The sequence below is a fragment of the Westerdykella ornata genome (genome assembly GCF_010094085.1).
Source record: "Westerdykella ornata strain CBS 379.55 unplaced genomic scaffold EI97scaffold_43, whole genome shotgun sequence".
NCBI classification, from domain to species: Eukaryota; Fungi; Ascomycota; class Dothideomycetes; order Pleosporales; family Sporormiaceae; genus Westerdykella; species Westerdykella ornata.
The window spans coordinates 63,805-90,134 of NW_022986893.1; the positions used below are offsets into that span (position 1 = coordinate 63,805).

Below are 26,330 nucleotides of genomic sequence, written 5' to 3' on the forward strand. Positions count from 1 at the left end.
GACTTGATGGGAAACTGTTTGGTTAAGCGTCAGTGTGTTGCGTGTGGGGAGTGAGTGGGCTCGAGAGGCAGATGCCTCAAGATTGGCACTCCACAGTGCACCGGTCTTATCTGTTTCCTTTGTTGTCGTACCTATTAACCAATTGTTTTTTTCTTTTTCGCAATCTGTCCTTGCTAATGGATTTTGACTTTACTTGGAAGCACAGTCATAGTGCTGCGCAGCTTCAAATACGTTCTCTCGTTAACGTTCCTGAATGTACACTCATCTACATATCCTATGACTCCCATTTGATTTTCGCCTTCTCTTGATTCACAATTACCCGTCTTCCATAAAACTCCCCAGATCTCCACTCACAAGCACGTCCATCTACAAAGATCCCCACCGCTAAACCCATTCTTTTCCCCCTTTCTCACTCTCCGCACACATCTCTCACCTCCTCTCCTCCAACCATTCTCCGCACCACCACGAAAGTATAACACCACCATGGCCACTTTCACCAACACTGAGCTGTCCCACCTGGGCGCCAAACACGCTGAATACATGTTTCCCCTGGCCCAAATCGAAATACGCTTCTTCCTCTATTCCATTACCCTTTCCGTCTGTAGCACTAGAATTTCAATCCCCAACAATCGATCCAATCTCCCAAATCCCCTCCCTTGCTCGACCTTTGTCGTCTTCGCATTCCACTTCGATCGTGCACGGTGATGGATATTTGGGATACGAATCACGCGTCATTCGGGCGAAAACACTCGTCGTCATTGTGAAGGTTCTGGAGACTGTGGTTGGGGTGGGGAATATGGGCGCGATGCAGAGGGAGCGTGATATGCATGAAGGTGGTGGGTTCAGGGGGAAAGAAGATTTCCAGATGGCGGTGGTGGCTGTCAAGATGGAGTAGATTATAATGAAGGAGATGAAGTGGAAAGGGAGAAAAAAAGGCGGAGGGGAAGAGGTGGAGAAGACCGAGCTGCGGAAACGGTTCCTGAGCTGGTTTCCTGGCTCACACGGCAGCAACTGGACGGCGATAGGTTCAAGATTGTTCGAGGGATCACGAGGCCCTCGGTGAGACGCCCGACTTGCAGGACTGGCGATCACGGAAGGAATTTTGCTTGTGTTTTGCTTGTTATCGAACTAAGGCCGTTTTTGTATCACTGCAGTTGTGACAGCAGCCGACTTGGACAGATGGGTTTGTAGTGGAGGTTCCGGCAAGAAGACTGGACATTGTCTCGACGACGACTGTGATATCCTGCGCCGTTGTCCAGTAACGAGTTTAGATGGGATGGCAAGTGACTAAATGCTTTACTGTACTGGGACTAAATAATTGGATGGCAATCATTTCTGTCTTTCATCTATGACCGAGTCCCTCTGTCAAACTCCTCTGCTCCTAGACACCATGACGTACGATGCGAAGTCCCAATTCATACACAGCATAAACAATCCGCTTGCTCGAGCCCACGCCCTTCTGCCGCGCCCGTTCCATCGGGTAAAGAACTCTGCCCACACTCGGCCCGCCCCCATATTCATCGCATACTCCAAGGATAAAGCAATGTAAAACCCCCAAGGACCACCCCCAAGTACCACCAGAATGCAGCGACAGAGCCGTCCTACAACTCGTCATGTCCCTTCTCAGGCATCTTGATCGGCCCCTCTGGTCTCCCCAACGCCGCATCCAACTTGACGCCCTTCTTCCCCCGCCACTTTTCCCACACGCTCCAAAAATCCTTCTCCATTGCCTTGTCCATCTGATCCGGTAACACAACCACATACTCGACGTGGAGATTCCCGTATGCCTCGCTGACCTCATCAGGCAACTGCTGGCGCCAAATCGGCATGCCCTCATTCTCAATCACCTCCACCGTGCCTGGCTGCACGACCTCCCCCCTCTTCCTCCCCAGACGCACAATATGCCCGTCAAGGTGCGTAACGTTTCTCTCCCAGTCACCCATCCACGCCTCCCGTAGACTCAACACCTCTCTCCAAAACAAATCCTTCCCTCTCCTCCTAAAGAAGGTCCCATCCGTCCTCTCATGCTCCTGCTCCCCAAGCTTAGGATCGCTCTCCATAAGATGCACGATCAAATCGCCCGCCACCCAGTCGGGACTCTCATCCGCCTCATTCTCATACGTAATCCGCACTCCCCTCGGCATCCCCGGCTCAATCTCCAACTCATGCGTCTCGGGCTCCCTAACCACCCTCTCCCCCTTACAAACAGGACAAACATGTTTAATCGTCTTGCCCTTCCCCCCACACTTATCACACATAGTCTGCACCTGCTGGAACAGTCCCGGCGCAAGCTGCTGCCGCACGATCCTCGCCCCGCGCCCCCCACACACATTACACGTCTCGACGACGCCATCCTCGCTCCCACTCCCCTCACACGCCGAACACACCGCCTGCTTCTCCACCGTAAACTCCGTCTTCCTTCCGTTGTAGAAATCCCGCAGCGGCACCGCGACGCGGACTTCCATGTTCGGCCCGCGCCGCTCGCCGCTGCCGTGGAAGTGTCCGCTGCCACCGAAGAAGCGGCTGAAGAGGTCGAACGGGTCGTGGTGTTGGGCGGGGCGCCCGCCGCCTTGTTTGTGCTGCGCGATGCCGTCGTGGCCGTATTGGTCGTAGATGCGGCGCGTCTCCGGGTCGATCAGGATGTCGTAGGCTTCGGCTACGGCGACGAATTTGTCGTGTGCGGTGGAGTCGCCTCTGTGCGGTTGAGATGTTAGCTTGGTACAGGAGGAACAGGCGGGGAGAAGAGGGAGAAGAAAGAGGGAGGGAGAACGTACGGATTCTTATCCGGGTGGTACTTTTTACTGAGGGTGCGGTAGGCTTTCTTGATGTCTCGTTCTGACGCGTCTTTTTTGAGGCCGAGGAGCTGGAAACGTGGGTAAGTATGTAGAACAAATCCGGAGGAGGTTGTAGGAACGCACTTTGTAGAAGTCTTCTGCTCCTAGTGTAACTACTGCAAGTACAGCTAGGAGCAGACATATCCGCAGTATACTCAGCATTGCGCTCAATTGAGCAGCCTTGCTGCGTATCCGGCTTCGTGTGGTCGATCGGAGTCTGGGCAAGCCTACACGTAGCTTCTATACTATGCGAAGCCTTGTGGTAGAGGCCCTTCTAGTAGTAGGCGTAAAGAGTGGACAGAGTGATCCTCAGGTGCGGTTCGCAAGGGAAAAGGAAAACCAAGAAATTAAGTCTACATGAAGCGGAAGACAGAGTTGAGGCGACCCAATCTCCAGGTGATACAGAATCTCTGAGGTAGCGGGAGCCGCATTTATTTACGTTGTTCCTGGAGACATGTCCGCATTGCCGTTATGGAAATGCCAGATAGACCAAGTAGCTCCCCTGTCTGACCAATCGGGGAATCTTCGGTTGAAAGCGCCAGGGCCCGGCATCTTTTTCGAGATGCCTGAACCTCTGATGTTGGAAAGCATTGCGCGTTATTCGACAATAAGGGGACATGACGACAGGCAGTTGACAAGAAGGATATTTGTGTCCAAATTGTACCATCCCTCACTCTCCATCCACGACCCCTCTGGCTGCTCCATCGCTGTCGTAGCGCCGCGCAGGCGCTCCGCCGAATACGTTTCTCTCCTCCGCTACCCTCCTCCTCTCAAACACACACATCACGATGCCGACCAAACCGACGAACCTGCTGGCGCAGTTCCTGCGGCCCAATATCGTAAGCCACAAAGTCGGCGTCGTCGTCTCCGCCGGGAAAATGGCCAGGGCAGTCAAAGTCCGCGTCGCGGAGCAGACATGGAACAAGCATATGCGAAAAGTGCGTCTTATGTCGTCCTCTTCCCCTCTCCAATTCCGAATTTCTTCCCCAAAATTCGAGATTTGAGTTACCTACTGGGCGAATGCAATTGCTTACGCTCGTTCCAGTACTTCCCCTCCCCCCGCACCTACATGGTCGCGGACCCCAACTCCTCCCTCGTCGAAGGCGACGTCGTCCGCATCACCTCGGGCCACCGCTTCTCCAAACAAATACACCACGTCGTAACATCTATTATTGCGCCCTTCGGGACCCCCGTAGACCAGCGACCCCCCGTCCTGACGCAGGAACAACTCATGCAGAAGCGGCTAGAGGCGCGGCTGGAAAAGGATGTGCGGAGCAAAGAGCGCGGACGGCTGACGAGTATATGGCGGCTGAAGGAGGCGAGGAGAGCAGGGTATAAGATCCCCGATTTGGAGACCGCCATGCGGAATGTGAAGTTGGAGCAGGAGGTGGAGGAGACAGAGGGTGAGGGCAACAAGGAAGCGCACAAGGGGCAGGTGGGGCAGATGGCGACGGCGAAGCAGAGGAACAGGGCGAGAGGGGAGAAGGCGAAGGAGGAAGCGCTGGCGCAGGAGGAGGTGAAGCAGGCGAAGAACCAGACCGTGGAGAAGACCGTGACCAGGACGGCATGAGCATTTGTGTAAAGAAGGACGGGAATTTTTCTTTTCGACGCTGAAGCACCGCGTCCATGTACGAGCAAGGCATTGTAAGATATGGCCTGATGTTGCACGTTGTGCCTGTATCAAGAATCATTGTAAATGTATTCGACTTGAAAGCAAGTGCTATGCGTCCACCATACATCATACAAGTCCGAAGGGTATCGCAAGTATCTCACAATCGTCCCCCATGAAAGCGCCCCATGCTCCAAAAAAACATGAACGCCAGCCCCATTGCCGTAAATATGCGGCCATCATCCATTTCCGTACTCTATAACTCATGCTTTTCGTGCTCCATAATGAATGCTTTTCGTGCTCAGGCGTCGACAAGCTCGAGATCCTCGTCCCCTTCGCCATCCTCGTACGCTTTTGTAATGAAGGGATGCCGAAGCGCCTCTTCTGCTGTTATGCGCTTTGCAGGGTCGCATTCGAGCAAACGGTAGAGGAACTGTACAGCTTCCTTTTCCTCGTCATCCAACTCTTTCTTCAAGCCTGTCACTTCGTCCTTGGTGTTCCTGTTAGTGCACCACAGAATGATTTTCTCCAGACTGTGGCCGTTCTCGGTGTAGCTTGGAATGTTAGTCTCAAAGACCTGGCCATGAAGCAGAGCCGTTTCCTTCATCTTCTTGCGTCCGAAGAGAGCTGTAATTTCCAGTAATGCGTCAATGTCATCCGCGCTGTGGAAGAAGGGGAAACGACGTGATAGAAGTGTGAGGAGAATTACTCCGGCGCTCCATATATCAATGGATGTGTTTTGCTGAGTACATTTGAGGAGCACTTCGGGGGCACGAAATCCGCGTGTGCCGGCTCTGTTTGCCCGGCGGCTGGGCCGTGTGTCGTTCTTCGGGTAGCATGACGGCCTGTCTTGCGTTTGCGCCCAGACACTGTGCGTAGTCCTGTAACGACGTTCCTCGGGAGTCAACGTGCATGCACAAGGGTGCCAGTCCGTACCCTCTCTCTCTGCCAGGCCGAAATCGACAAGCACACCTCTTTCCAGTTCGGTATTGTACAGGAAATTGGTAGGCTTGATGTCGCGGTGCAGGATCTTCTTTTCGTGAACGGAATGTAAAGCTGTGAAAAGACTACGGAAGTAGCGTCTCATCTCAGGAATTGTCATGTCGCGGTAGTAGTCACGGAAGTCGCGATGCTGGCAGTATGGCAGGACTGCAACGACCTGGTCCAAGTGACGAAATGCGGTAATAAGGGGACATACTGAGTTCGAGTTTTTGAGGTCATGGAGGAGTTCGAGCTCATTGAATATGCGCATGGGACTGCTAGTGACGTATATCTTTTTAATTGCCACATAGTGAGGCCGATTGGTCTTCTTTCGGTGGCCTGGTGGTGAAGCCCACTTCCGGCTCTCTCGCTCGTCGATATCCCAGCGGTTCTCGTACTTGTTATATTCCAGGTCCTCAGCCTTATAGACTGTAGAGAATGTGCCTAGCGGACCAATATCAGACCAGGGTACGTGCAAAAGCGTGATAGGGCAGCTTTACCTTCGCCGACTCGATTGATTAGTCGATACCGCTTGTTGATCCCTTCAAAACTTTCCTCGAAGCGCTGAATGTCTTCTGCTACAGATTCCTCAATCTCGTCCTCGCTTGTGTCCATGGTACATCCGCTTTCCTCAAGAGGATCCCCGCTCTCCTCTCCAAATGGCTCCGGGATTGCGAGTTCATCCTCGGGGGATTCCAGTTGCTCAGCCTGCCGTTGAGCATGTAGGCTTGACTTCGCCATGTGAACTTCAGTGGAGAGGTTGTCCTGTTGTGTCTTGTGTGCTGCGTGTGTTGTGTGCAGGTCAAGCTCAAAGCTGTTGGATGTCGCGCGCCGCGGTGGAGACGGGCGCTATACCCTTTTGGGGTAAAACCAAACAAGAAACACCACACGCGCCTCACGTCGCAAAAGCGGGCGGCGACATTCGAACAGCCGCGTCAATCTCACTTGTCCCACACCCACCTATATTGTCCCTCTTTGGTTTCCCGCGCTGAGGCCATGGAGGAGCGCGTCGAATTCGACATCAACAAGGCGTTGACGTCGTATGACGTGGATCCCGCGACTTTGGAAGATGCGGTAGTCCCCGTTCGAGAAGCCCCGACGGAGCTGCTGGACTGCGAAGATGACCCAGAGTCACTGACGAAGGATCTGTTGGACCGAGTCTTGGATCCTGTGGTCGAAGCCATCACAGAGAGCCCTGATGGTATCACCGTCAGCTCCGTTTTCGACACATTGAGGTTCATCTTGAGGTATGCTGCACTCAGCAGAGACCCCGCCTCTTACTGACCACTTTCTGCACCATGTAGATGGACCTCAAAAGATCCCGCAAAGGTCCCTGTCAAAGTTCCTACCGCCACACTCAGCCAGATCCTCGACCTTTTAACCTCAGCGATTGATGCGGAAGTAGATGCAGCCAACGGGCCTCTAGAGGCGGACAACCAGGAAGAGGACCTCCCACATCACAAACAAATATTGGAGATGTATGCTTTCCTGATGCGATGGACCTTGATGGCGGTGGAGAAACGGACCGGGGAGCAGCCGACCACCACCGCAGCAAAGGGGCGTGGGAAGGGCGCGAAAGCGAAGTCCAGCCAGAAGGACGACAATTGGGACCCCACCCGACAGCTGTCCAAAGCCTTAGCTACCCTGTATAGAGTACTGGGTCTCAGACTCTCTCGGATGTTCTCCACCACTATAGAACGCGACACGTTTGTCGGCCTCATTACAAAGCCAGTGTGGCGCATCCTGGACAATGAAACGAGAATGAAGAGTGTCGATATCAAGCAGCATTGCTTCAGGATACTTTGCAAAGCCATCAAGGCTCATGGCCAAGCTTCCAGTAAGTCTCGTTCTTGCACGAAAAGCACGGGCCTAATGCTTCTTCCCAGATGCACAGGGAATGATCACCCAGAAGCTGCTGGACCAGGAACATCTGTCCGAGCCACTGGCTGAGTTCCTCAATATTCTGCACAGAGAATATGCCCATCCTCAACTCGCGGAGGATGTCCTGAAAGAGTTGAGCAATAGGGACTTTGACACCATCGGGCAGAAAGGCGAGAAAGGGCCGAAATGCGTGTCTATATTCCTCACGAAGTTGTCGGAGCTCAATCCTGAAGTAGTTTTCAAGCAGATGGCGATGCTGCAAAATCTTTTTGACGCTAAGGTTTGAATTGCCTCACCACAAGGCGAATCCTTCAAGCTAACGAAATGTCAGCCACACCAACTCAGGAATGCCCTGATTGATGCTTGTGGGAACATCATCATTATGTTCAGTCAACAGCCGATAGAAGGGGATAACAAGAAAGAGATGGGAAGGTACATTGACCTCCTTGAGGAGCGATGCCGTGACACGAACCCTTACTGCCGCGCCAAAGCCCTGAAGAACTTGGCCCGGCTTTGCGAAATCGAAATAATATTCCAAAAATTCACCAAGAAGCGGTTAAGGGTAGCCCAAGTGGCCAATCTGTGCCTCACTCACGATTCCAGTCACGTTCGACGTCATGCAATCGCTCTCCTGCGTAAGATCATTGAGACCCATCCATACAGGATGGTCAATGACGGGTTGCTTTCGTCCAAGGAATGGAATGAACAACTGCTCGAGGTGGAGGCTAAGATCAACGCACTGAAACCCCAGGAGGAGCCGTCAGACCCGAACGAGCCCACTGTCGATCCATCTCTTCTGCAAGATGCTACACAGGTAGAAAACCCGGCCGGGGGCTCAAACTCACAGCATCAAGAATCAGAAGAAGAGATGGCGCGGAAGGCGGCACTTATAGCCGAAAATGAAGCGAAAATGGCGGAGCTGTTAGAGCACCGGAAGTACTTTTGTCGGGTCCTGGACTTCATCGGCATCATCAACGATAGCGCCGATATCATCATTCAATACTTTGCATCGAAAACTAAGACGGAAGTCATTGAGGCTATGGACTTCTTCACACTGATCGACGCCTACAAGGTCGACAATGCACGGAAAGGTATCCGGAGAATGCTTCGCTTGATCTGGAGCAAGGGCACCAACGAGGAAGGAAAGAGCATCCAGGCCCACCTTATTGAGTGCTACAAGAATCTTTACTTCACGCCCCCGCCCAATTTCGACGAGAATAATGCTGCAAACTACCTTGCGAGGAACATGATCAGTCTGACATATCTCGATACGCCCGCAGAATTGACATCATTAGAGGAACTTATCCGGATCATGAAGCAGCAGGGCGCTATCAAGGACTTGGTTATCGAGAAGCTATGGCAAGTTTACGGATATCAGAAGAAAGAGACATCCAAAAGCCAAAGACGTGGCGCTATCATGGTCCTGGGTATGCTTGCACTCGCGGATCCTAATATCATCAGAGAACGGATGGGCATCTGTCTGCGCATTGGTTTGGGCAAGTATGGACGACAGGACCTTGGACTCGCTCGGTACACATGCATCGCCTTAAGGCGCATATCGCCATCTCCTGGAAAGCAATCCACGAGAGCATCCCCGGAGAGTGCTGTCAAGTTACAGAACAACCACGAGGTGCTCGGAAAACTAGTCGCCATCACTGAGATGATCTCGGACAGCAACGAATGGTTTGGGGTGGCGGAACAGGCAATCAGCGCCATCTACGTTCTCGCGGCCCAGCCTGATGCGCTTTGCTCGGAAATCATAAAGAGAAAGGCGAAGTATGTGTTCTCCCTTGGCCAGCGACCTACATCCAGTGGATCGAACGCAAGTCTGCGGAGTCAAAGTCATGTCTCGCAGGACACGCCGATGCAAGACGTACATATGGAGGATGTTGAGATGAAAGATGCCGACATGGAGGATATCAAGATGGAGGACGTCGAAATGGAGGATGCGCCTGCGGAGTTGCCCCGGCAGCCCAAAAGGCAGAACTCGGCTTTGGCTCTATCTCAGCTTCTCTTCATTGTGGGACACGTGGCAATCAAGCAGATTGTTCACTTGGAACTATGCGAACAAGCGTACAAGAGGCAAAAGGCGGAACAAAGCAAGAAAGCCCCTCGTGAGTCTGTGGCCACAGAAGGCGATTCAACCTTGAGACGAGGCAGAAAACAGTCGGCGAAGGCGCCCGCTCCAACTGCTGAAGAAGCTGACGAATTGGATCGGATGGCCGGAGACGATGAAGAACATTTCACGGAGACGATCGCTTACATTCGCGAGAATGAGTTGCTCTATGATTTCCGTTCCGCACTCCTGTCCAACTTTGGACGTCTTGTTTCCGACATCTGCCGGAACTACACCTCGTACAATCACCCCACCCTACAGTCGCAGGCGGCCCTCTGCTTAGCCAAGCTCATGTGTGTCAGCGAGAGGTATTGTAAGGAAAACCTCCAGCTTCTATTCGATGTTCTTGAGCGAAGCAAAGATCCCGTCGTCCGCAGCAACCTGGTGATTGCGGTCGGTGATATGGCGATCCACTTCCACCATGTCATCGCAGAGAAGTCCGAGTTCTTGTTCCGCCGCCTGAACGACCGCGATGCAAGCGTCAAACGGACGTGCCTCATGACGTTGACCTTCCTCATTCTTTCGAGCCATGTTAAGGTCATTAAGGGTCAACTGGGTGAAATGGCGAAGTGCCTGGAGGATGATGACAAGAGGATTCTAGACATGGCACGAATGTTCTTTAATGAGTATGCGAACAAGGACGAGAACAACATCTACAACCAGTTCATGGAAATGTTCAGTACGCTGAGCGCGGACACGGAATTGGATGAGGAGGCATTCCAGAGGATTATCAAGTTCATTGCTAAGCGTGTCACAAAGGTACGTCGCTGGCTTCATTCTGCCTGGCTCGTACTAGGCACTGTCCACATATCCACGTGGTTGCTAACTAGACTGAATAGGATAAACATCAGAAGCAACTGGCGGGCAAACTGGCCTCCAGGTTAGCAAAGGCGGACACTCAAAGGAAATGGAATGATGCGGCCTATACCATAGGCCTGCTGCACCCGAAAGATGAAGAGATACGCCTGCAGCTGGAGGAAGGTTTCAAGGTTGTGCAGACTGAGGCTTAGTACAAGGTATATAGGCGGGAGGCAGGTAGTCTTCTTCTTGGATGGTTCTCTTGGCTACAGGATCGGCATGGAATTGCATCGTCATATCGGACATGGTCATGTTGGTGTTCAGGAGTATGGCCCAAGGCTGATGGATCGGAGTTGATCGATGGGTCGGTGTGTAGGGTCAGAGCTTACGATGTACATGATTGTTTCTCTTGCTCGGCGTATACACTGTTGTTGTCAACATATTTTCTCGAGCTGAGTCTATCAGGGGACTTTGTTGTTTAGGTCACCACCACCCTTGGGAGCAACAGTCTCTTCGTTCATGGAGAGCAACGAGCACTCATCCTCGATGTTGTTTTCGTTGAGGACCGACGTTAGAAGTACTGTTCTTATCCTTCCCAACTTGTGCAGCTTCCTCTTCCGCTGAGCTATTCCTGCCGAAAGACTCAGATCATCACAACCAGACCATTTCCTATTTGCCCCATAGCAATCCAAACGGAAACATCCTCCCCAACAAAAGAAATATCATTGACTTCGCGCATTCTTATATTAAGACCTATGGCCGTACTACTGTGCGACAGACGTTGACGACACGCTCCTTTTTGGATATACGGTTAACTGAGTATCTTCATACCGAATAGCATAAGGCGACCCGACGACATTTTCCCCTCCAAAACATGGGATCCAAGGCAAGGAAAATCCAGAACAAGAATATCAACAAGTTTAAAAGGAGGAAGCATTACAATGTACGCGACGCACGAGGTCGAGGATGGAAACGTGACACGCCAGACGATTGCCCAAGAGATGCATCAACAGACGTACTATCGGACGCTGATTCAATATCAACTCAACTGAAGCAAAAAGCAGCACAATGTCTCCAATGGCTGGGAAACAGCTGGCGCCACATGGACATTCGAACCTTGTTCGTGCTGCCTCGCCCAATTTCGCTCAGAACTCTCTGGCGCTACATATGGCGTCGCCCCATCTTGGGTGCATGGCATCGCCGCAAGATTGTGGCCTTTTTCCGAGCACTGTGGACGGTACCCCTTCGTGATAAGATCAATGTGGGTATGTTTTTGGGCTTTCTCCTCGGTGGCATGTTTGCCCTGAAGCGTGTCTTTGTTAGGGCGCTTCTTGGTGATCCTTTAGCTTTAGGAATGGTGCCCATGGAATTGGGAAGAGGGGGCTGACGACATGGCATGCCGCTTATGCGGTTGAGATGGTTTGGCTCCATTTCTCGATTCCGCAACTGCGTCTGGTTTTACTATGGAGTCGTTGAACGGGACTACTCGCTTGATATTGCTCACTTTCGCCTCACTCAGCACTTGACAACTACCTTGCAACTCACATTCTTTCCGGGGGTATTCGTCTCTGTGGTATTGATAGACTTGACAGCAATTCTATTTCCGTCACTCGTAGCAGGGTCTGTTGCTCTCCTTATCAGCGCTCTTCGTGCCATAACAGTGAAACCGGCAGAGGTCTCCATTATCGTCGTTGCGAGTGGTATCACAGCGCCTCATGTACTTCCTCCGACGAACTGGGCATTGTTGGTTGATTTGTAGCTCTGTTCTCAGTAGCTTGGGTTCGTTATTATGTGAAGATACCACCTCCAAATCAATGAGGACATATATGGTTTGGAGCTTCAGGCCATAGAGGCTATTCAGTCCGTTGATAGAGTATCAAGCAAGTGAATGTTCTCCCAGGTATAACATAATTTCTTGCCAGAGATATCCGGAAGTCGGCACCCACAAGGCATATGATATGATTCAAAGGTCCCCACCTACGCCCTCTCCCGTCCAGCAGACCCGGCGGTCAGCGGCTCCTCATGGCTTGCCCACCTGAGGTTGACACCAGTCTTCCGCGTGACGATATCTTGGCGCTCGTGACGCCTATCAAACAGGCTTCGAGGACCGGTTTCAAGAATAAAGCTTGGAATGGTTCTCCTGTTTGCTCCTTTTCCCTTGCCTTTTCCGCGTTTGGAGTTTTCCACAGGGCTCCAATAATCCGTTCGTTAAGTCGCCGCGTCGTGTCCGAGAACTTGAGGGTTGTTGGTCGGAGCGAACGACCCGTGTACTCGAGTTGCCGTTCGGTTCGGACTAAACCCGGTTCAGCCTAGCCTCGGCCTTTCTCTCTGGCTACCCCCCGGGCCTTGGGTGATCTCCGGACCCTTCACCCTTCCCCAAGCTTTCACTCCGCACTCTTTTCACTTCCCCAACCCTTTGCCCAGGGGTTTTGCGCAAAATCCATACCTCTCGTCCCACTCGCTGCAGCCTGGCTCCCTCTCCCCGACCCAAGCCATGGGCAGCCAGCCTGCGCCAGAGCTGCTTACAGAAACACCCCACTTCGACCTTCCCCCACCAGCACAACCTCAAGCCGCCGCCCAACACGGTGCTTTCGGACACCAGCTTCCCTTAGACCAGCGTTTTCCTTCCGGCAAACCACCCCAAATCCCTCGTAACAACCAAGCAACTTCAGAAGACTTCCGCCATCCGCCATTGCCTTCCAGAATGCCTGGCGCAAATGGTAATGGGCCGCTGCCGGTCCCCAGCGGTCCGCATGGTCGCATGGGAAACGGCCATGCGCATGAGAGACACATGCGTGAAATGGGTTTTGCGGGACCGCGCAGTCCCCCGAACAACAAGAGTACAAGGCTTCCCGGCCGCAAGTCTGGGAGCAAACTGACAGACCCAGGCACTGCCCATGTTCCTTGCAAATTCTACCGTCAAGGAGCTTGCCAGGCTGGAAAGGCGTGCCCTTTCCTCCACTCTGATGAGCCCATCACGGATAGAGCGCCTTGCAAGTACTTCGCCAAGGCATGTGAGCTCAAAAGCCCTCTTTGTGTGATTTGTCTGACCTCATCTCCAGGGGAATTGCAAGTTTGGCCACAAGTGCGCTCTCGCTCACGTTCTTCCCAATGGCGCCATCGTCAACCGCAATAGTCTGGGTGGCGGCGGGGGCCCCTTTGGTCGGATGAACATACCTCACCATCCGGAACCAGCACCCAATAGTTCACTGTTGTCTATGCAGGCGCATATGGCGCCTCATTATCCACCTCCGATGCATGATGACTTCCTCGCCCAACAAAAGCCTCCCTTCGATATGATACCGACCATAGACACAACCTTCACTTCGAACGCCGGATCCAATTATGGTTCGCCTCCTAATGAGGGTCGCATACCGATGTCGCCTGTCCAAAAAGGTCTTACGCTTATGGAAGTACCGCTGCCGGCATCGTTCGACAGCCAAGGAATTTCGCATGTTGCTCGATACGGGCCAATTGCTGCGTCTGTCCCGTCGAAGTTCCTCGCCGGCTCCCCGCCATCTTCGTTCCAGGGCGAATCCTACGCATTGCGCAATCTCCACAGCTCCGCCTTTGGAGACGAGCATGGCAACAGGTCCGCGGCCTTGGGATCTTCGCCACCGGAGGCCGTTGACAAGCCTTCTGGCAGGCGCATCATGCACTCCGAACTCCGAGTTGCAAGGAGGGGTATGCTCTCGGCCAGTGTTGGGGCTCGTCCGCCAATCGCCGATGACTGGGATGATTCGGAGTTTGGTCTGGAGGAAGACCTCATCCCAAGCTCCTTGAATGACTTGCTCACTCCACAAGAGAAGATGCGCCGTTTCTCAAGGGATCTGGGGGACAATGAGGGTACATCATTGTCACACCGGGGCTCTCTTTCGAGGCTGGGCGCATCTCCCTCTTCTCCATCTCGCTTCCAGGCTCTATGGGGCAAACCACGTGCGAACAATGACGCAGCTGAACCAGGCCCCGCTCCTGGAGTCTCTGCGTTTGGCCATGTTGGATCACCGCTCCGGAATTCAAGCTTGCATCAGGGCGCAAGCCCGTCCCTCCGTCCTCTCGCTCGGCCCACTTCTGGAGATGCCGGCCCATTTGTGGCGTCCCCGCCTCGACAATCCTCGATGAGCATGATCAGCCAGCAACTGCAACGCACGCGAGTCACATCGCGCGACGACGCCGGCAGCAACCTGACCCCTAGTCCGATGCATCCCAGCATCAGCAGGGTGACATCCACGTCCAGCGTAGGCAGTTCTGGCGGCAGGCTTGGTATTGACCGCGCAGTCAGCAGCAGCAGCATTGGCCGTGACAGAATCGACGAGGAGCAAGGCTTGTTCAGCATGGAGGAAGAGGAGCTGGAGAATGGGAAGGGCAAAGACGGCGCCTCGACCACTTCCAGCACCAGCAACAAGAGACTCAGTGGCCTGTCATGGGGTAGCGGCGGCAAGGCGAGCCCTAGCCTTGCCCCAATTGGCGGTCACAGGGTATCCGCGAACGCGTCCGGCATCTAACGAGATGGAGCACTTGGGGAGGGAATCCTTAGTACTTCCCTTATCGCTTCTGACTTGCTCTGCGATGACCTCTATGATATCAAAAAAGCTATGGCATCAAAAGCATATACATGGAAACCGTAATCAACATGGACTTTGGGGTTTGGTAGCTGGCGCTACACGAACGAACTCCGATCATCGAAACATCGTTGCAATCTGTGGAGGGAGCATGAGAAACCTTCACCGACTATAAGTGGCGGGCATAGCAGGCGTGCATCCGCTTCTCGGCTTGTGTGCCTTTTCGATTCATCCCCATCCCGCCGAGTTTGCTCCTTCGATATTGTACTGTTGCTTCAAGACCATCGACATTCTTCACACTTCTGCAGCGGTCCGGTTTTTCTGGATGTTTGGTGTTTTCGCGGCATTGCTTTTCATGGCTTCCGATTTATCTCTTCTGGATGGCTTCAACTCCCGGCCTCGGCGACTTGTTGGTGTTGTGTTTATAGCGAGTCCAGGTTCACGATGGTGGCCCTGCCATCTACCCATATCTCTCGCTTCCGTTGACTAGTGGTTATCTCTCGGCCATCCTCACCCTATGTCAATCAGGTTGGTCGACCACGTTCTACGCCAGAATATGCGCCCCTAGTCTCTGGAAATCGAGACCGACGCGGGACCAGGGGCATCTGGATCTATTGCAACTTACGAAATGCTGAAGGCCGTTGGCATGCTAGGGGGAAGATATTGATGGAGGTGAAGGTGGACCAATCTTCACAGCGATGATCTTACGGTCTTGGCAGCTACTTCTTGGATGAGCGATGTGAAAGGGGATGACGGAGATTTCACTGCTTTTTACGCGGTATGAGCGAGGCGCTTTATATGCATGGTACAGGCAGGGGCCAGTGTGCGCGATCATAGTATGGGTGTATTTGTATATAGTATGGTTTTATCTGCCACTAGGTAGTGAGCGAGGATGAGAAGCTATTAGATGTTTCCAATCAGAGTTTCCTCCCTACAGTATCTCGCGACGTGACTTTCTGGTGCGTTGTTCTACGGCTGATTAGACGAAGCCTCTTGAAAAAGCCGCTAAAACAAAAGCGGCTAGCGTCAAAGAGCTTAAAGTGACGACCCGCCAGATCCCTGCACTTTTTTCGTGCAGTTCGGCGAATCTTTCTAGCAACGACAAAAGCTCAGAGAGCTGGCGGCAGCAAAAAACAAGCGACAACCTCGAACGACAGCTGCAAGCACCGACCACCGTTCATTGACCTGTCTGTCCCAATGGCTCCCAAGACCAAGATTAAAGCGGAGCCAAAGCCGCGCAGTAAAAGCAATGCGTCGACGGCAGCGAATCTGTTCGATCACGCGGGTTCCGACGGCGAGAAACAGATGCAGATTTCCAGGAAGGGGAAGAGAAGTACGCACCGCTTCGGTATGGAGGACGTTCGGAACGGAGACAGCGGGGAGGACGCGAGAAGTTCCGACGGTGATGAATCCGAGAATGATAACGAAGCGCGAGGTGGAGAAAAAGAAGAAGAAGGCAACGACGACGTGCCCATGCACAATCAGGGTCAGACCGACGTGTCCTCCGATGACGACGAAGCGCCCGAGAAGGACGAGTCGGAGGTAGAACTTGAGCGATTGGTGTTTGGCGATTCGCTGGGCTTCAAGGCTGCGGTGCAGGAATTTGGGCTTGAGGGTGGGCGGGAGCGCGCGTGGGGAGGGGGAGAAGAAACGGATGAAGACGAGGATGAGGATGAGGAGGATAGAGGGGATATGAATGATATCCCCGACCAGGATCTCTTTTTCTTCGACTCGGGACCTGTGCCTACGCCTGGAGTTAAGGGTGCGCTCGTCACCAGCACCGCTGGCGAGGCAGAGAGCGAGGACGAGGACGAGGAAGAAGGGGATGGACGACGGCAAAAACCGGCGTGGGAGGATAGCGATGACGAGAGGCTTGTCGTGAGTCTTGCGTCTGCGCCGCGGTTGCGCAAACTCCGCGAGACGGAAGCTGAAGACGTAATCACCGGGAAGGAATATGTGCGGCGATTGAGGAGACAGTATCAGAGGCTTTATCCCACGCCGGAATGGGCGGTGCAGGCGAGTGGAAAGGTGGGGAAGAGAAAGAGGACGAGGGTTACGGAGAGTGGCGGGGAGGAGAGCGCGAGTGATATGGATGTTGATGAGGAGGAGGAGGAGGATGATTTGAGTACGCAGCCTTTGGCGCGGTTGTTGAAGGATGCGGATATTCTGGCCAGGGGCACGGCGAGGGGACCTGCGAAGAGGAGGAAGTTGCAACCTGGGGTTGTGACGGTGCAGAGGTTGAAGGATGTCGCCAAACGGGGACCGGTAAGTATCTCATCTTCTCTCCTTTTCTCCGTCCGCCTTTGAGGGAGGGGCCGAAAGGCTCTCTCCCCCTCTCTACACACAACAAACAGGCCATATGCTAACACATTTTCATCCAGTCCGCCATAACATCCCTCTCGTTCCACCCAACCCTCCCCCTCCTCCTCTCCTCCGGCCCCTCCTCCACCCTCTCCCTCCACCACGTCCTCCCCCATGACCTGCACTCGCCCAACCCCCTCCTCACCTCCCTCCACCTCCGCCGCACCCCGCTGACAACCACCGCCTTCCACCCCTCCCCCTCGGACGCCCGCATCTTCCTCTCCGCCCGCCGCCGCTACTTCCACATCTGGAACCTCGCGACGGGCACCATCGAAAAGGTCTCGCGCATCTACGGCCAGCAGCACGAGCAGCGCAGCATGGAGCACTTCTCGCTCAGCCCGGACGGCAAGTTCATGGCGCTGCGGGGCTCGAGCCGCAAAGGCGGCGGCGTGGTCAACATCCTCGACGCGACGACGTTGCAGTGGGTGACGCAGGTCCGGATCGAGTCGCGCGGCGGGGTGGCGGATTTTTGCTGGTGGGGGAATGGGAAAGGGATGTGTGTGGTTGGTAAGAATGGGGAGGTGACGGAGTGGGGGGTTGAGGTTGGGGTCGTGGGGAGATGGATGGATGAGGGGGCTGTGGGGACGACGGTGATACGGTTGGGCGGGAAGAGCGGGAGGGAGGATTGGTTGGGGGGCGATCGGTGGGTTGCAGTGGGGAGTAGCAGTGGGGTCGTGAATGTGTATGATCGCCGGGCGTGGATGGAGGAGGTTCACTCTTCGAAGGACGCAAAGGCAGCGACGACAGCAGCGGCAGACAACGGCAATCTCCCGACGCACCCCAAACCGCTCCGCGCCCTGTCCAACCTCGTTACACCCATCTCGCACCTTGCCTTCTCCCCGGACGGCCAGATCCTCCTCATGGCGAGCCGCTGGAAGCAAAACGCCCTGCGCCTCGTGCATCTCCCCTCCGTGACGGTGTTCAAGAATTGGCCTAATGTCAAGACGCCGTTGGGCAGGATCACGAGCGTGGCGTGGGGACGGCCCAGCGAGGAGGAGGAGAGGGAGGGGTGTTTGGCGTTGTTGGCCGTCGGGACGGAGATGGGGAGGATCAGGTTGTGGGAGGTTAGGTGTTAGGTGGAGCTTGGGGGATTGGTAAGCTGGGTGGGAGGGGAGGGGGAAATTTACGCGGAGAAGGAGCATTGTATTTGGAACTGGTCAGATCTGGAAGAGGGACGTTTTTATAGGATTAGAGTCATTGAAGGCGCCGCTAAGAAGCTTTTGGGTCGGGATAGTCCAGTCATTAGGATGTCTGGCAGCTTCGCACCTCCGCATCGGAGCACCGGCGAAGATATAACACGTCCTTTTAAATAAACGTAAGAAGAATGGAGTCTAGGATCCAGCATTTTGGAATCCCAAGCAGTGAAAGTATATTGATCCCTTCCAGCATACCAATAATACAAACCACAATCCCTCCCCAACTTTCCCTAGCTTTAATCCCCCAGGGCCCATCCTCCTCCGTTCCGGCATTTATGACCCTTTCAACCCCTACAACCCCATACTCCGTATCCGAAGGCAGGCCCCTGAACCAACCCCCGCCCTACCCACCATTATGAAACCAGAAAAACTCCTCCTAAGCAGTATTCCCTTGGTCTGCATGCTCTGCACTCTGCTGCTCCTCATGATGCTGCGTCTCGGTCCCATGAAACGCATCGCCAAACGCCGAATCGTCGACCAGATCCAGGCCCATAGTATCGTCGTCGACGTTGGTATACTGTGCCAGTGCGTCGCCGGCCGAGTCCTCGACGAGGTTATCGAAGCTGCCAAAGTCGGTCGAGTCGAACATTGCTGTTGCGGACGCCTCTCCGGTTTCTGCTGCTCCTCCTCCTCCTGCTGCTGTTGTTGCTGCTTCTGCTGTTGCTGTTGATGTGGCCAGAGGTCCTGTGGGCGCGGGATGGGTGCCTGTTGCGGGATTGGCATCGGAATTGGTTGTTGATTGCTGGGCGGTGGCGTTCTGGTCGACCATGACCCAGTCGTTCTCCCCCGCCTTTTCGTCCGCGTTGGTGATGCCGGACATTTCGACATCCAGGTTTAACAGATCGTCTGCGCTGCCGCCGGGCATGTCGGCGGTGCCGTGGTCAGCGCCTTCCGCGCCTTGCTTGGGTTCGGGGACTGAGGCGTTCGGGGTAGCTACGGCTGATTGGAGCTGGCTTTGAGGCTGGGAGATGGGCGGGACGGATAGACTGGTTGCACCCGGTGTGTTCGCTAGAGAAGTCGAGCCATACTGATCCAGGAGGCTTGCGGCACTGTTGTCAGCGTCCATGGTCTCCATCATAGTTGACCCGGCATCAGCCTGCGACGGTGTTGAGCCACTGCCGTTGAGTTGCTGATTCCTTTGCGCCAGTGATTGTTGCTTTTCAATGAACCCGCCCTTGTCTACGCAGACGACTTGCTTCTTCGTCTCGAATTCGACTCCCACAGCGGCTTCCACATCCTTCACGATATTATTAATCAGATCCGGTGTCTCACTGTCTGTGGATTCGCTCGCAAGTTTGGCCGCATCCCGTATCCGTCGCTCCGCCTTGACATAGGTACGCGACCGCTTCAAACCCGCCATCTTTTTAGCATGGGCGGCTTTCATCTTCTCCAGCTCAGCCTCCGCTTTGGCCGTGTATGCTGAAACACGGTCTTCGAACTCCTTTAGCTGTTCAGGCGTGAGTTTGGAATAGCTCTTGACTTCGTATTTCCCTTTCGCGTCCTGGCGGTCTCGTGTGGGAATCGCTCCTGTCGGTGCGTCCAGGATATCCGCCGTGAGCGGCGCAAGCTCGCCCATCAAGCCCAGTCCAAGGTCGATGGGCAAGATCTGGCCAGCAGCGTAAGGGGACGAGAAAATCTCCTCCATCCACTCGTGGTGTTGCTTGTATCTGGATTGACTGATCTCTCGAGGCGTGATGAAATCGAAAGCATCCTGAGTTGAGTTCTCTTCCTCTTCCAGGATATGCTCCGGCATCATTGCGGTAGGACCTGCCTGCCGTTGCTGGGCCAAGGTCTGTCGCTGTCGCTTATTCGGAGGGGGCTGATTGTACATTCGGCCTGGCTGCATCGGATTATAGTACGGCGGTTGCTGGGCTGGTGGGCGCACGAATTCAACCTTTGGCCAATTGGCCCGGTCCGCCAGCATGAAGTCTTTCCGCATCAGTTGGCCTGCCGCTTCCAGCTGAGCACGCTGCTGCAATTGCTGATGAACGGCCGGTGAAAGCGGAAATTGGGAGGTGGGGAGTCTGTAGGACGGTTCGGCTTGGGCATAGTGGACAATGTAAAGCTGAGGATCGATATCGCCGGGTCCATGGAGAATCCTATAGCGATATCGCGCATGCGCTGTAATCGGCTCGGCAGGGGGCAGGAATCCGGCTTTGTGAGCAAAGCATTGGACCGTCTGGGAGAGTTAGCGCAACTCCTCCAGTACGTAGGTGCCAATCCATACATAACCGCGCACTGAAACCTCAAATGACATCTCCGCATCTGCCCATACAAGTCCATCAGACGCGAAGTTTGTTCCCATCCGCGGTGACTGCCACGCCAGAAACATGGAGCCATCGGGAGGCGGCGTGGAGAGATATGTCCATGCTACAGGTTGTGCACTCTTGACGATGGTTGGGGCTCTGAGCAGATGCTCGAGAGCTTGCGCGGGCAGAAGAGCAGCGACCTTGGGGAACTGAAACGAGGAGATAAGATGGACATGTCGAAGCTGGGAGCAGTCAGCATATGTGGTTAGTGGACACAGAGTTGGGGCTCACGATCTGATCTGGGACCAGCGCGCTGGGATCGACAGGCCCACTGAAGTTTTGGTTCATGGAATACATGGGGAAGGTAATAGAAGAGCGCAAGGCCCGCGTCAGTAGCTGTTACGCTGTTGCGATGCGGGACGGTCGGAAGATCGGTGGATGTTGCGCTTGGGAGACGCGACGACGTTTCTGCCCAGAGCACCTGCAGGGATTGCCAAGTCTATCACGTGATGTACATTTCCTTAGAGGCATACACTATGTGAGTGGATATTATACAAGAGGCTTCCAGATCATCACTAGGCTCGGGAAATGGAAATAGTTTGGTACATTTCATTTCATTACTCCCATTGATCTTCCATTCCGATCACGGCTGCTATTTCCCCGGGCCCATCCGAATAGCCGTTCTCAGATTCCATGCCACGGCAAAATTATCCTCCGACAAGCAGAACCACGCTGCTTCTCCATGAATCAGGGTATCAAAGGAAGTGAATGGTAGGCATTGGCAGTGCCCACCAGAAGAAAGCACAACGCATGCCTTACGTACCTTTGGAATCAGACTTGCCTGTGCAGTATGGCGAGCCTTAGTGAACTTCGGCGAGGCCTCACGCCAAGACGTGGCTTCTGCTAGCCACAAACAGAGATATGATAGAGTAGTTGTACTCAACCTTCAACCCAGCAGGCGCGGTCCCCCCTTCTTGTGGGAAGTCTTCTGGATTCCAGCATTGTACGTAGGTCCCCCAGAGATGACCGTAGTGGCCCCAGCGGCCGCCTTGTTCTTGTTGTTGTTCTTGCCCTGCTTTCCATGCTTATCATCCTTCTTGGTGGTTGCCGCGATCTCGGTGTTGGCTCGCTTGATCCGGACAGGGTGGCTGCCGATGTACTTGCCCTCCATCTCCCTGGCGGCGCGGAAGAAGTCGTCGGTGTTGGCGAAGCTGACGAATCCATAACTCTTGCTCTTGGTGGTCTTCTTGTCACGGATGACGCGGGCCTTGGAGACAGACGGATACTTGGAGAAGGCTTTGAGGAGAGAGTCGTCCGTCACCTCACCTGCGAGGTTGCCGACGAAGAGGCGAGGGTGGAGAGGATTCCATTCAAGAAGAGAGGGATCCTCCCAAGTCTTGCCACCACCGTGACGAATGACGGTCTTCTGCTTCGTTTTGCCCTGATCAGTGCTGCCGGCGCCGGAGTCAGCCGCTACTGACCCGTCCCTAGACCTGGAACCAAGAGGGACCGTGTTGGCATTTTCACCTTTCTTGCTCGCATCCTCCTTTGGGGTGTAGGCACTGTTCCACTCTGCGATTCGAGCCTCCTCTTCGGGATCATATGCTCCCATGCGCCCATATCCGCGTGCGGCTGCTCCAGGGACTGGATAGGGGTTCGCGACAACGGGAGGGGTCGAGGTGCCGTACATGGGCTGCTGATGAGGATAGTACGCATTGCTCGTTGGGTGGAGGTTAGGTTGATACCCACCAGCATGATACGGGCCCTGTGAAGTCATCATCGGGTGAGCTGACGCAGTGGGCGCATGCATCGACGGAGCGCGAGAGGCAACGGAGCGCGGCATGAAGCCCCCGAAAGCTGGAGCGGCGCTGGGGTAAGCTCCAACCCCAGGACTGATGTTGTGGCGAGGCGGTGCTGAGTACGACGAGGCGGGCGGGCGCGCAGGAAGGGACGGGTGAGGTTCAAGGTTCGACATGGTCAAAGTGCGCTTGGGTATGTGTGTGGTGATAGGGCGCGCAAATGTGGTGAAGGGTCTTGGAGATGTCGCACAAGACGATGGGCTTCGGCCGCGGCGTTGTACCTGCAAATGAGGATGGCCGCGACGCAACACAGGGCGGTGTTGCAATCTCCAATAAGAGCGTCAAGGTTGACAAAATAGCGCAAAGGCGGCGCAGCGTCGTGTATCGTGCTGACTGACGTCGGGCGGCGGTGCCAAGTGATGGGCTCGCAGGCCTTTGGGTTAATAATCACGACTGTTACGGGTGTTGCGGCGGATAAAGCGGCGGGCCCTCCGATCGGAGAGCGAGAGCGAGAGCGAGAGCGAGAGCGAGAGCGTCTGGGTGAGCGGGCCGGAGCAGGAGTGGAGATGGCGGTTACAAAGTGGAGAGAATCGGGGTGCTTGCCTCAAGGTAAAGTTGGAGCAGAAGATGAAGTCGAAGTCTCAGGCCATTGCTGGAAGATTCTTGGCACCGGCCTTCACCAGCACACGTGACATTTTCACCAGCCACACAGCTATGGCGGTGCATGGAGGGGCTGGCGGGGCAGAGGTGGTGAGGGGCAGTCCTCATCAGTTGTCACAGCCTTGGTTGAGGAATTCTCCGCGGGCGTGGTTCGGAGGTGCAAAAGACGAAAAATGTTGGAGGCTGTGGCCGGAAAGGAAAAGGAACAAAAAGCAGGGTGTCTCTTATTAGGCATGTTTTGGAACACTACTGTAACACTATTCGTACGCCCGCGGCCGAAGCAGATAATCTCCGCTGGATGGATTAGCAAACAATTGGGCACTCTGCCGGTGGTGCTTGTTGAGGGACAAATTCATCAGATCTGACGGAAGGGCTGCGGGTTGCCGTGGGAGCCACCCCCGCTCTCCTTATTGCGCAGCCAAACGCAAGCCATCATTTTCTTCCCTCCCACGCTTGTGTCTTGTCCTCTGCAAACTCCGCCGGAGACACTCCAGCCCTCCTCCGTACTTTATCAGCTCCAATTCCCCTCCTTGTGCGTCAGATCTCCCATCTCTCCTTTCTTCATCCCTCCCCTCACCACTTCTCAATTGTCGCTGTTGTTGCTGCTTGCATCACTCTGCACCTGCACCCAGCGCTGCCCCACCTTCTCCTTCTAGCTCTGACCTCATCTCTCAGACTTCCTTCACAACACCAAAGAATACACCATCATGACGGAAGCAGTTGGTGATTTCGGCCTCATCGGTCTGGCCGTAAGTGGATTGCAGCCTTTACCGTAGGGAAGAGATTGGGCGCTCATTCAGCATGCCTAGGTCATGGGCCAGAACTTGATCCTTAACGCGTATGTCCTTCCCTTTCCGCCTCCAATTGACATTGACTGTTCGACAAATGCTGACTGAGCGCAGGGCCGACCACGGATTCACAGTATGGCCCGCTTCTCCCCTCGCCACTACATCCTCAATGCTGACTCCTCGCAGGTCGTTGCTTTCAACCGAACGTACGATAGCAAGCTCCGGATTGAGAATCAGTGCACTTACGATATGACAGAGTATCCAAGGTCGACCGTTTCTTGAACGATGGTGCGCCTTATTCCGGTTGATAGCACTGCATGTGCACCAGATTGACAAATATGCAGAGGCCAAGGGCAAGTCCATCGTCGGCGCCCACTCCATCAAGGAGTTCGTACAGAAGCTCAAGAAGCCCCGCCGAATGATGTTGCTCGTCATGGCCGGAAAGCCCGTCGACGACTTCATTGAGCTCCTCCTCAACGAAGGTGGTGTCGAGGAGGGTGATATCATCATCGACGGTGGTAACTCGCACTACCCCGACACGAACCGTCGCTGCAAATACCTGGCTTCCAAGGGCATCCGCTTCGTCGGAACTGGTGTTTCGGGTGGAGAGGAGGGTGCCCGCTATGGCCCCAGCATCATGCCCGGCGGAAATGAGGAGGCATGGCCATACATCAAGGTATGCGCATCCCGGATTCGCTGGCGGAGACGCATTGCTCACGCTATTGTAGGATGTCCTCCAGTCCATCTCCGCAAAGTCCGACGGCGAGGCCTGCTGCCAGTGGGTCGGTGACGAGGGTTCTGGCCACTACGTCAAGATGGTGCACAACGGCATCGAGTACGGTGACATGCAGCTCATTTGCGAGGTAAGCCCCCTATACTCGCACAGAAGATGTCGAAGCTGACCCTTTAGGCCTACGATATCATGAAGCGCGGCCTGGGCATGTCGCACAAGGAGATTGGCGATGTCTTCGCCAAGTGGAATAAGGGCGTCCTCGACTCGTTCCTGATCGAGATTACTCGCGACATCATGTATAAGAACGACGAGAAGGATGGAACGCCCATTGTCGAGAAGATTCTCGATTCCGCAGGCCAGAAGGGAACCGGAAAGTGGACCGCCATCAACGCTCTGGATCTCGGTATGCCCGTCACTCTGATTGGAGAGGCCGTCTTTGCTCGCTGCCTGAGCTCGCTGAAGGCTGAGCGGACCCGCGCTTCCGGGCTGCTGGACGGTCCTACCCCTAGCTTCACTGGCGACAGGGAGCAATTCCTCGACAACCTCGAGCAGGCTCTCTATGCTTCCAAGATTATCTCTTATGCGCAGGGCTTCATGCTCATTCAGAACGTATGTCCCTTCTCTGGTGTTGGGGGCGCTCAAAACGGCTGCTGACAGTGATACAGGCCGCCAAGGAGTACAAATGGAAGCTGAACAAGCCCGAGATTGCCCTCATGTGGCGTGGTGGCTGCATTATCCGCTCCGTCTTCCTCAAGGACATCACCAATGCGTAAGTTTAGGATGCCGAGACTGCTGCAAATGACTCCTCCTAACATTGACCAGGTACCGCGCCAACCCCGACCTCGAGAACTTGCTGTTTGACGACTTCTTCAACAAGGCCATCCACAGGGCTCAAGCCGGGTGGAGAGAGTAAGTTGCCCAACAAACAATTCACAGAATTACTGTACTGACGATGTCCAGCGTTGTCTCCAAGGGCGCTCTGTGGGGCATCCCCACTCCCGCCTTCTCGACTGCTCTGTCCTTCTACGACGGCTACCGCACCAAGGACCTCCCGGCCAACCTGCTCCAAGCTCAGCGTGACTTCTTCGGCGCACACACCTTCAGGGTCAAGCCTGAATATGCCAGTGCCGAGTTCCCCGAGGGCAAGGACATCCACGTCAACTGGACTGGAAGGGGAGGAAACGTCTCGGCCTCTACGTATAACGCGTAGACGCTGCCTGAGATCTATCAGGAAAATAAGTAGCAGGACCGCGACACTCTCGGTCGGCTACACATAAGTAAAACGAATGTAAGACGAAACAAAAATTGATTCGCGAAATTCTATTTAAAGGGCAAGACGTACGTGGTGCACTTGTGATGATGTTGAGAGCTTCAACCCCCTCAAAAAAGGTAACTAGACCAAAAGAGTACTAGCGTCTCTGCGGCCCAGTGACGGGGGGAGGGTGCGGAGAACCCGTCCCGAACAGCAACTTCGAGCAACTTCAGTGCTCTCCCGTTTTCTGACTGCACACGCGTTGAACCGCCCCTTCAACCTCCGCATCCTCGAGCCTGGCTCCCTGGATGTCCCCTTGACCGTGGGCGCCAACTACACGGTTTGGCCAAGCGCCCGGAACGTTTCGTTTCTTTCCCGGACGACACGCCGTTGTGGGCTCTGGCACAGTCAAAGCGCAGGTGACAGCACTCGAGTCGTTGCTGTCCGCAGCGCACCATCTCTCCACCCTCGCGGCCATCTCCCACCGTTGCCGGTCGCGCGTCGGCTGCCT

At 54.6% G+C, this 26,330-nt stretch overlaps 10 protein-coding genes across 10 annotated transcripts; 6 read left to right on the top strand and 4 right to left on the bottom strand.

Moving 5' to 3' along the window:
* Nucleotides 1–1,306: 1,306 nt before the first annotated feature.
* EI97DRAFT_504456 (DnaJ protein-like protein) lies at nt 1,307–3,288 on the bottom strand. Its single transcript, XM_033802828.1, has 3 exons — nt 2,919–3,288; nt 2,775–2,863; nt 1,307–2,694 (listed from the first exon to the last, which is right to left on the bottom strand). The coding sequence occupies exons 1-3, from the start codon at nt 2,994–2,996 to the stop codon at nt 1,602–1,604; spliced, it is 1,260 nt and encodes a 419-aa protein (XP_033649666.1). The 5' UTR covers nt 2,997–3,288; the 3' UTR covers nt 1,307–1,601.
* Nucleotides 3,289–3,427: 139 nt separating this feature from the next.
* Nucleotides 3,428–4,552, top strand: EI97DRAFT_426951 (nucleic acid-binding protein). The gene is made up of 2 exons (XM_033797207.1): nt 3,428–3,772; nt 3,880–4,552. The coding sequence occupies exons 1-2, from the start codon at nt 3,623–3,625 to the stop codon at nt 4,402–4,404; spliced, it is 675 nt and encodes a 224-aa protein (XP_033649667.1). The 5' UTR covers nt 3,428–3,622; the 3' UTR covers nt 4,405–4,552.
* A 7-nt stretch (nt 4,553–4,559) lies between these two features.
* Nucleotides 4,560–6,215, bottom strand: EI97DRAFT_470652 (kinase-like protein). The gene is made up of 2 exons (XM_033801783.1): nt 5,925–6,215; nt 4,560–5,868 (listed from the first exon to the last, which is right to left on the bottom strand). The coding sequence occupies exons 1-2, from the start codon at nt 6,163–6,165 to the stop codon at nt 4,745–4,747; spliced, it is 1,365 nt and encodes a 454-aa protein (XP_033649668.1). The 5' UTR covers nt 6,166–6,215; the 3' UTR covers nt 4,560–4,744.
* A 130-nt stretch (nt 6,216–6,345) lies between these two features.
* Nucleotides 6,346–10,790, top strand: EI97DRAFT_406886 (ARM repeat-containing protein). Its single transcript, XM_033796605.1, has 5 exons — nt 6,346–6,671; nt 6,729–7,261; nt 7,311–7,585; nt 7,637–10,180; nt 10,261–10,790. The coding sequence occupies exons 1-5, from the start codon at nt 6,421–6,423 to the stop codon at nt 10,429–10,431; spliced, it is 3,774 nt and encodes a 1,257-aa protein (XP_033649669.1). The 5' UTR covers nt 6,346–6,420; the 3' UTR covers nt 10,432–10,790.
* A 143-nt stretch (nt 10,791–10,933) lies between these two features.
* EI97DRAFT_234515 (uncharacterized protein) lies at nt 10,934–11,670 on the top strand. The gene has a single exon (XM_033793982.1). The coding sequence runs from the start codon at nt 11,094–11,096 to the stop codon at nt 11,604–11,606; it is 513 nt and encodes a 170-aa protein (XP_033649670.1). The 5' UTR covers nt 10,934–11,093; the 3' UTR covers nt 11,607–11,670.
* A 953-nt stretch (nt 11,671–12,623) lies between these two features.
* On the top strand, nt 12,624–14,900 carry EI97DRAFT_234526 (uncharacterized protein). The gene is made up of 3 exons (XM_033793983.1): nt 12,624–13,059; nt 13,108–13,229; nt 13,282–14,900. The coding sequence occupies exons 1-3, from the start codon at nt 12,714–12,716 to the stop codon at nt 14,722–14,724; spliced, it is 1,911 nt and encodes a 636-aa protein (XP_033649671.1). The 5' UTR covers nt 12,624–12,713; the 3' UTR covers nt 14,725–14,900.
* Nucleotides 14,901–16,131: 1,231 nt separating this feature from the next.
* Nucleotides 16,132–18,218, top strand: EI97DRAFT_386458 (WD40 repeat-like protein; the record flags this gene model as incomplete). Its single annotated transcript, XM_033796071.1, has 2 exons — nt 16,132–17,046; nt 17,163–18,218. The coding sequence occupies 2 exons, from the start codon at nt 16,132–16,134 to the stop codon at nt 18,216–18,218; spliced, it is 1,971 nt and encodes a 656-aa protein (XP_033649672.1).
* Nucleotides 18,219–18,338: 120 nt separating this feature from the next.
* EI97DRAFT_470656 (DUF1750-domain-containing protein) lies at nt 18,339–21,024 on the bottom strand. The gene is made up of 3 exons (XM_033801784.1): nt 20,879–21,024; nt 20,566–20,829; nt 18,339–20,517 (listed from the first exon to the last, which is right to left on the bottom strand). The coding sequence occupies exons 1-3, from the start codon at nt 20,942–20,944 to the stop codon at nt 18,715–18,717; spliced, it is 2,133 nt and encodes a 710-aa protein (XP_033649673.1). The 5' UTR covers nt 20,945–21,024; the 3' UTR covers nt 18,339–18,714.
* Nucleotides 21,025–21,131: 107 nt separating this feature from the next.
* EI97DRAFT_234697 (RNA-binding domain-containing protein) lies at nt 21,132–22,684 on the bottom strand. Its single transcript, XM_033793984.1, has one exon. The coding sequence runs from the start codon at nt 22,560–22,562 to the stop codon at nt 21,534–21,536; it is 1,029 nt and encodes a 342-aa protein (XP_033649674.1). The 5' UTR covers nt 22,563–22,684; the 3' UTR covers nt 21,132–21,533.
* Nucleotides 22,685–23,386: 702 nt separating this feature from the next.
* EI97DRAFT_406901 (decarboxylating 6-phosphogluconate dehydrogenase) lies at nt 23,387–25,777 on the top strand (the record flags this gene model as incomplete). The annotated part of the gene is made up of 12 exons (XM_033796606.1): nt 23,387–23,578; nt 23,722–23,795; nt 23,856–23,884; nt 23,949–23,967; nt 24,021–24,040; nt 24,091–24,122; nt 24,179–24,510; nt 24,563–24,697; nt 24,745–25,176; nt 25,233–25,336; nt 25,390–25,476; nt 25,528–25,777. The coding sequence occupies exons 2-12, from the start codon at nt 23,754–23,756 to the stop codon at nt 25,775–25,777; spliced, it is 1,482 nt and encodes a 493-aa protein (XP_033649675.1). The 5' UTR covers nt 23,387–23,578; nt 23,722–23,753.
* Between the last annotated feature and the right edge of the window lie 553 nt (nt 25,778–26,330).

What these genes read in the sequence shown, in the direction of transcription:
- EI97DRAFT_504456 (XM_033802828.1), bottom strand. Translation starts at nt 2,996, where the DNA reads ATGCTGAGTATACTGCGGATATGTCTGCTCCTAGCTGTACTTGCAGTA. An exon ending in GAGCAGAAGACTTCTACAAA is followed by an intron (nt 2,864 to 2,918) that starts GTGCGTTCCTAC and finishes CCACGTTTCCAG; the next exon opens with CTCCTCGGCCTCAAAAAAGA. An exon ending in TACCACCCGGATAAGAATCC is followed by an intron (nt 2,695 to 2,774) that starts GTACGTTCTCCC and finishes TCAACCGCACAG; the next exon opens with AGGCGACTCCACCGCACACG.
- EI97DRAFT_426951 (XM_033797207.1), top strand. Translation starts at nt 3,623, where the DNA reads ATGCCGACCAAACCGACGAACCTGCTGGCGCAGTTCCTGCGGCCCAAT. An exon ending in GGAACAAGCATATGCGAAAA is followed by an intron (nt 3,773 to 3,879) that starts GTGCGTCTTATG and finishes CGCTCGTTCCAG; the next exon opens with TACTTCCCCTCCCCCCGCAC.
- EI97DRAFT_470652 (XM_033801783.1), bottom strand. Translation starts at nt 6,165, where the DNA reads ATGGCGAAGTCAAGCCTACATGCTCAACGGCAGGCTGAGCAACTGGAA. An exon ending in AATCAATCGAGTCGGCGAAG is followed by an intron (nt 5,869 to 5,924) that starts GTAAAGCTGCCC and finishes TTGGTCCGCTAG; the next exon opens with GCACATTCTCTACAGTCTAT.
- EI97DRAFT_406886 (XM_033796605.1), top strand. Translation starts at nt 6,421, where the DNA reads ATGGAGGAGCGCGTCGAATTCGACATCAACAAGGCGTTGACGTCGTAT. An exon ending in GGCTCATGGCCAAGCTTCCA is followed by an intron (nt 7,262 to 7,310) that starts GTAAGTCTCGTT and finishes GCTTCTTCCCAG; the next exon opens with ATGCACAGGGAATGATCACC. An exon ending in TTGCTAAGCGTGTCACAAAG is followed by an intron (nt 10,181 to 10,260) that starts GTACGTCGCTGG and finishes TAGACTGAATAG; the next exon opens with GATAAACATCAGAAGCAACT.
- EI97DRAFT_234515 (XM_033793982.1), top strand. Translation starts at nt 11,094, where the DNA reads ATGGGATCCAAGGCAAGGAAAATCCAGAACAAGAATATCAACAAGTTT.
- EI97DRAFT_234526 (XM_033793983.1), top strand. Translation starts at nt 12,714, where the DNA reads ATGGGCAGCCAGCCTGCGCCAGAGCTGCTTACAGAAACACCCCACTTC. An exon ending in CAGTCCCCCGAACAACAAGA is followed by an intron (nt 13,060 to 13,107) that starts GTACAAGGCTTC and finishes TGACAGACCCAG; the next exon opens with GCACTGCCCATGTTCCTTGC. An exon ending in CTTGCAAGTACTTCGCCAAG is followed by an intron (nt 13,230 to 13,281) that starts GCATGTGAGCTC and finishes CCTCATCTCCAG; the next exon opens with GGGAATTGCAAGTTTGGCCA.
- EI97DRAFT_470656 (XM_033801784.1), bottom strand. Translation starts at nt 20,944, where the DNA reads ATGTATTCCATGAACCAAAACTTCAGTGGGCCTGTCGATCCCAGCGCG. An exon ending in CGCTGGTCCCAGATCAGATC is followed by an intron (nt 20,830 to 20,878) that starts GTGAGCCCCAAC and finishes GACTGCTCCCAG; the next exon opens with CTTCGACATGTCCATCTTAT. An exon ending in AGGTTTCAGTGCGCGGTTAT is followed by an intron (nt 20,518 to 20,565) that starts GTATGGATTGGC and finishes TAACTCTCCCAG; the next exon opens with ACGGTCCAATGCTTTGCTCA.
- EI97DRAFT_234697 (XM_033793984.1), bottom strand. Translation starts at nt 22,562, where the DNA reads ATGTCGAACCTTGAACCTCACCCGTCCCTTCCTGCGCGCCCGCCCGCC.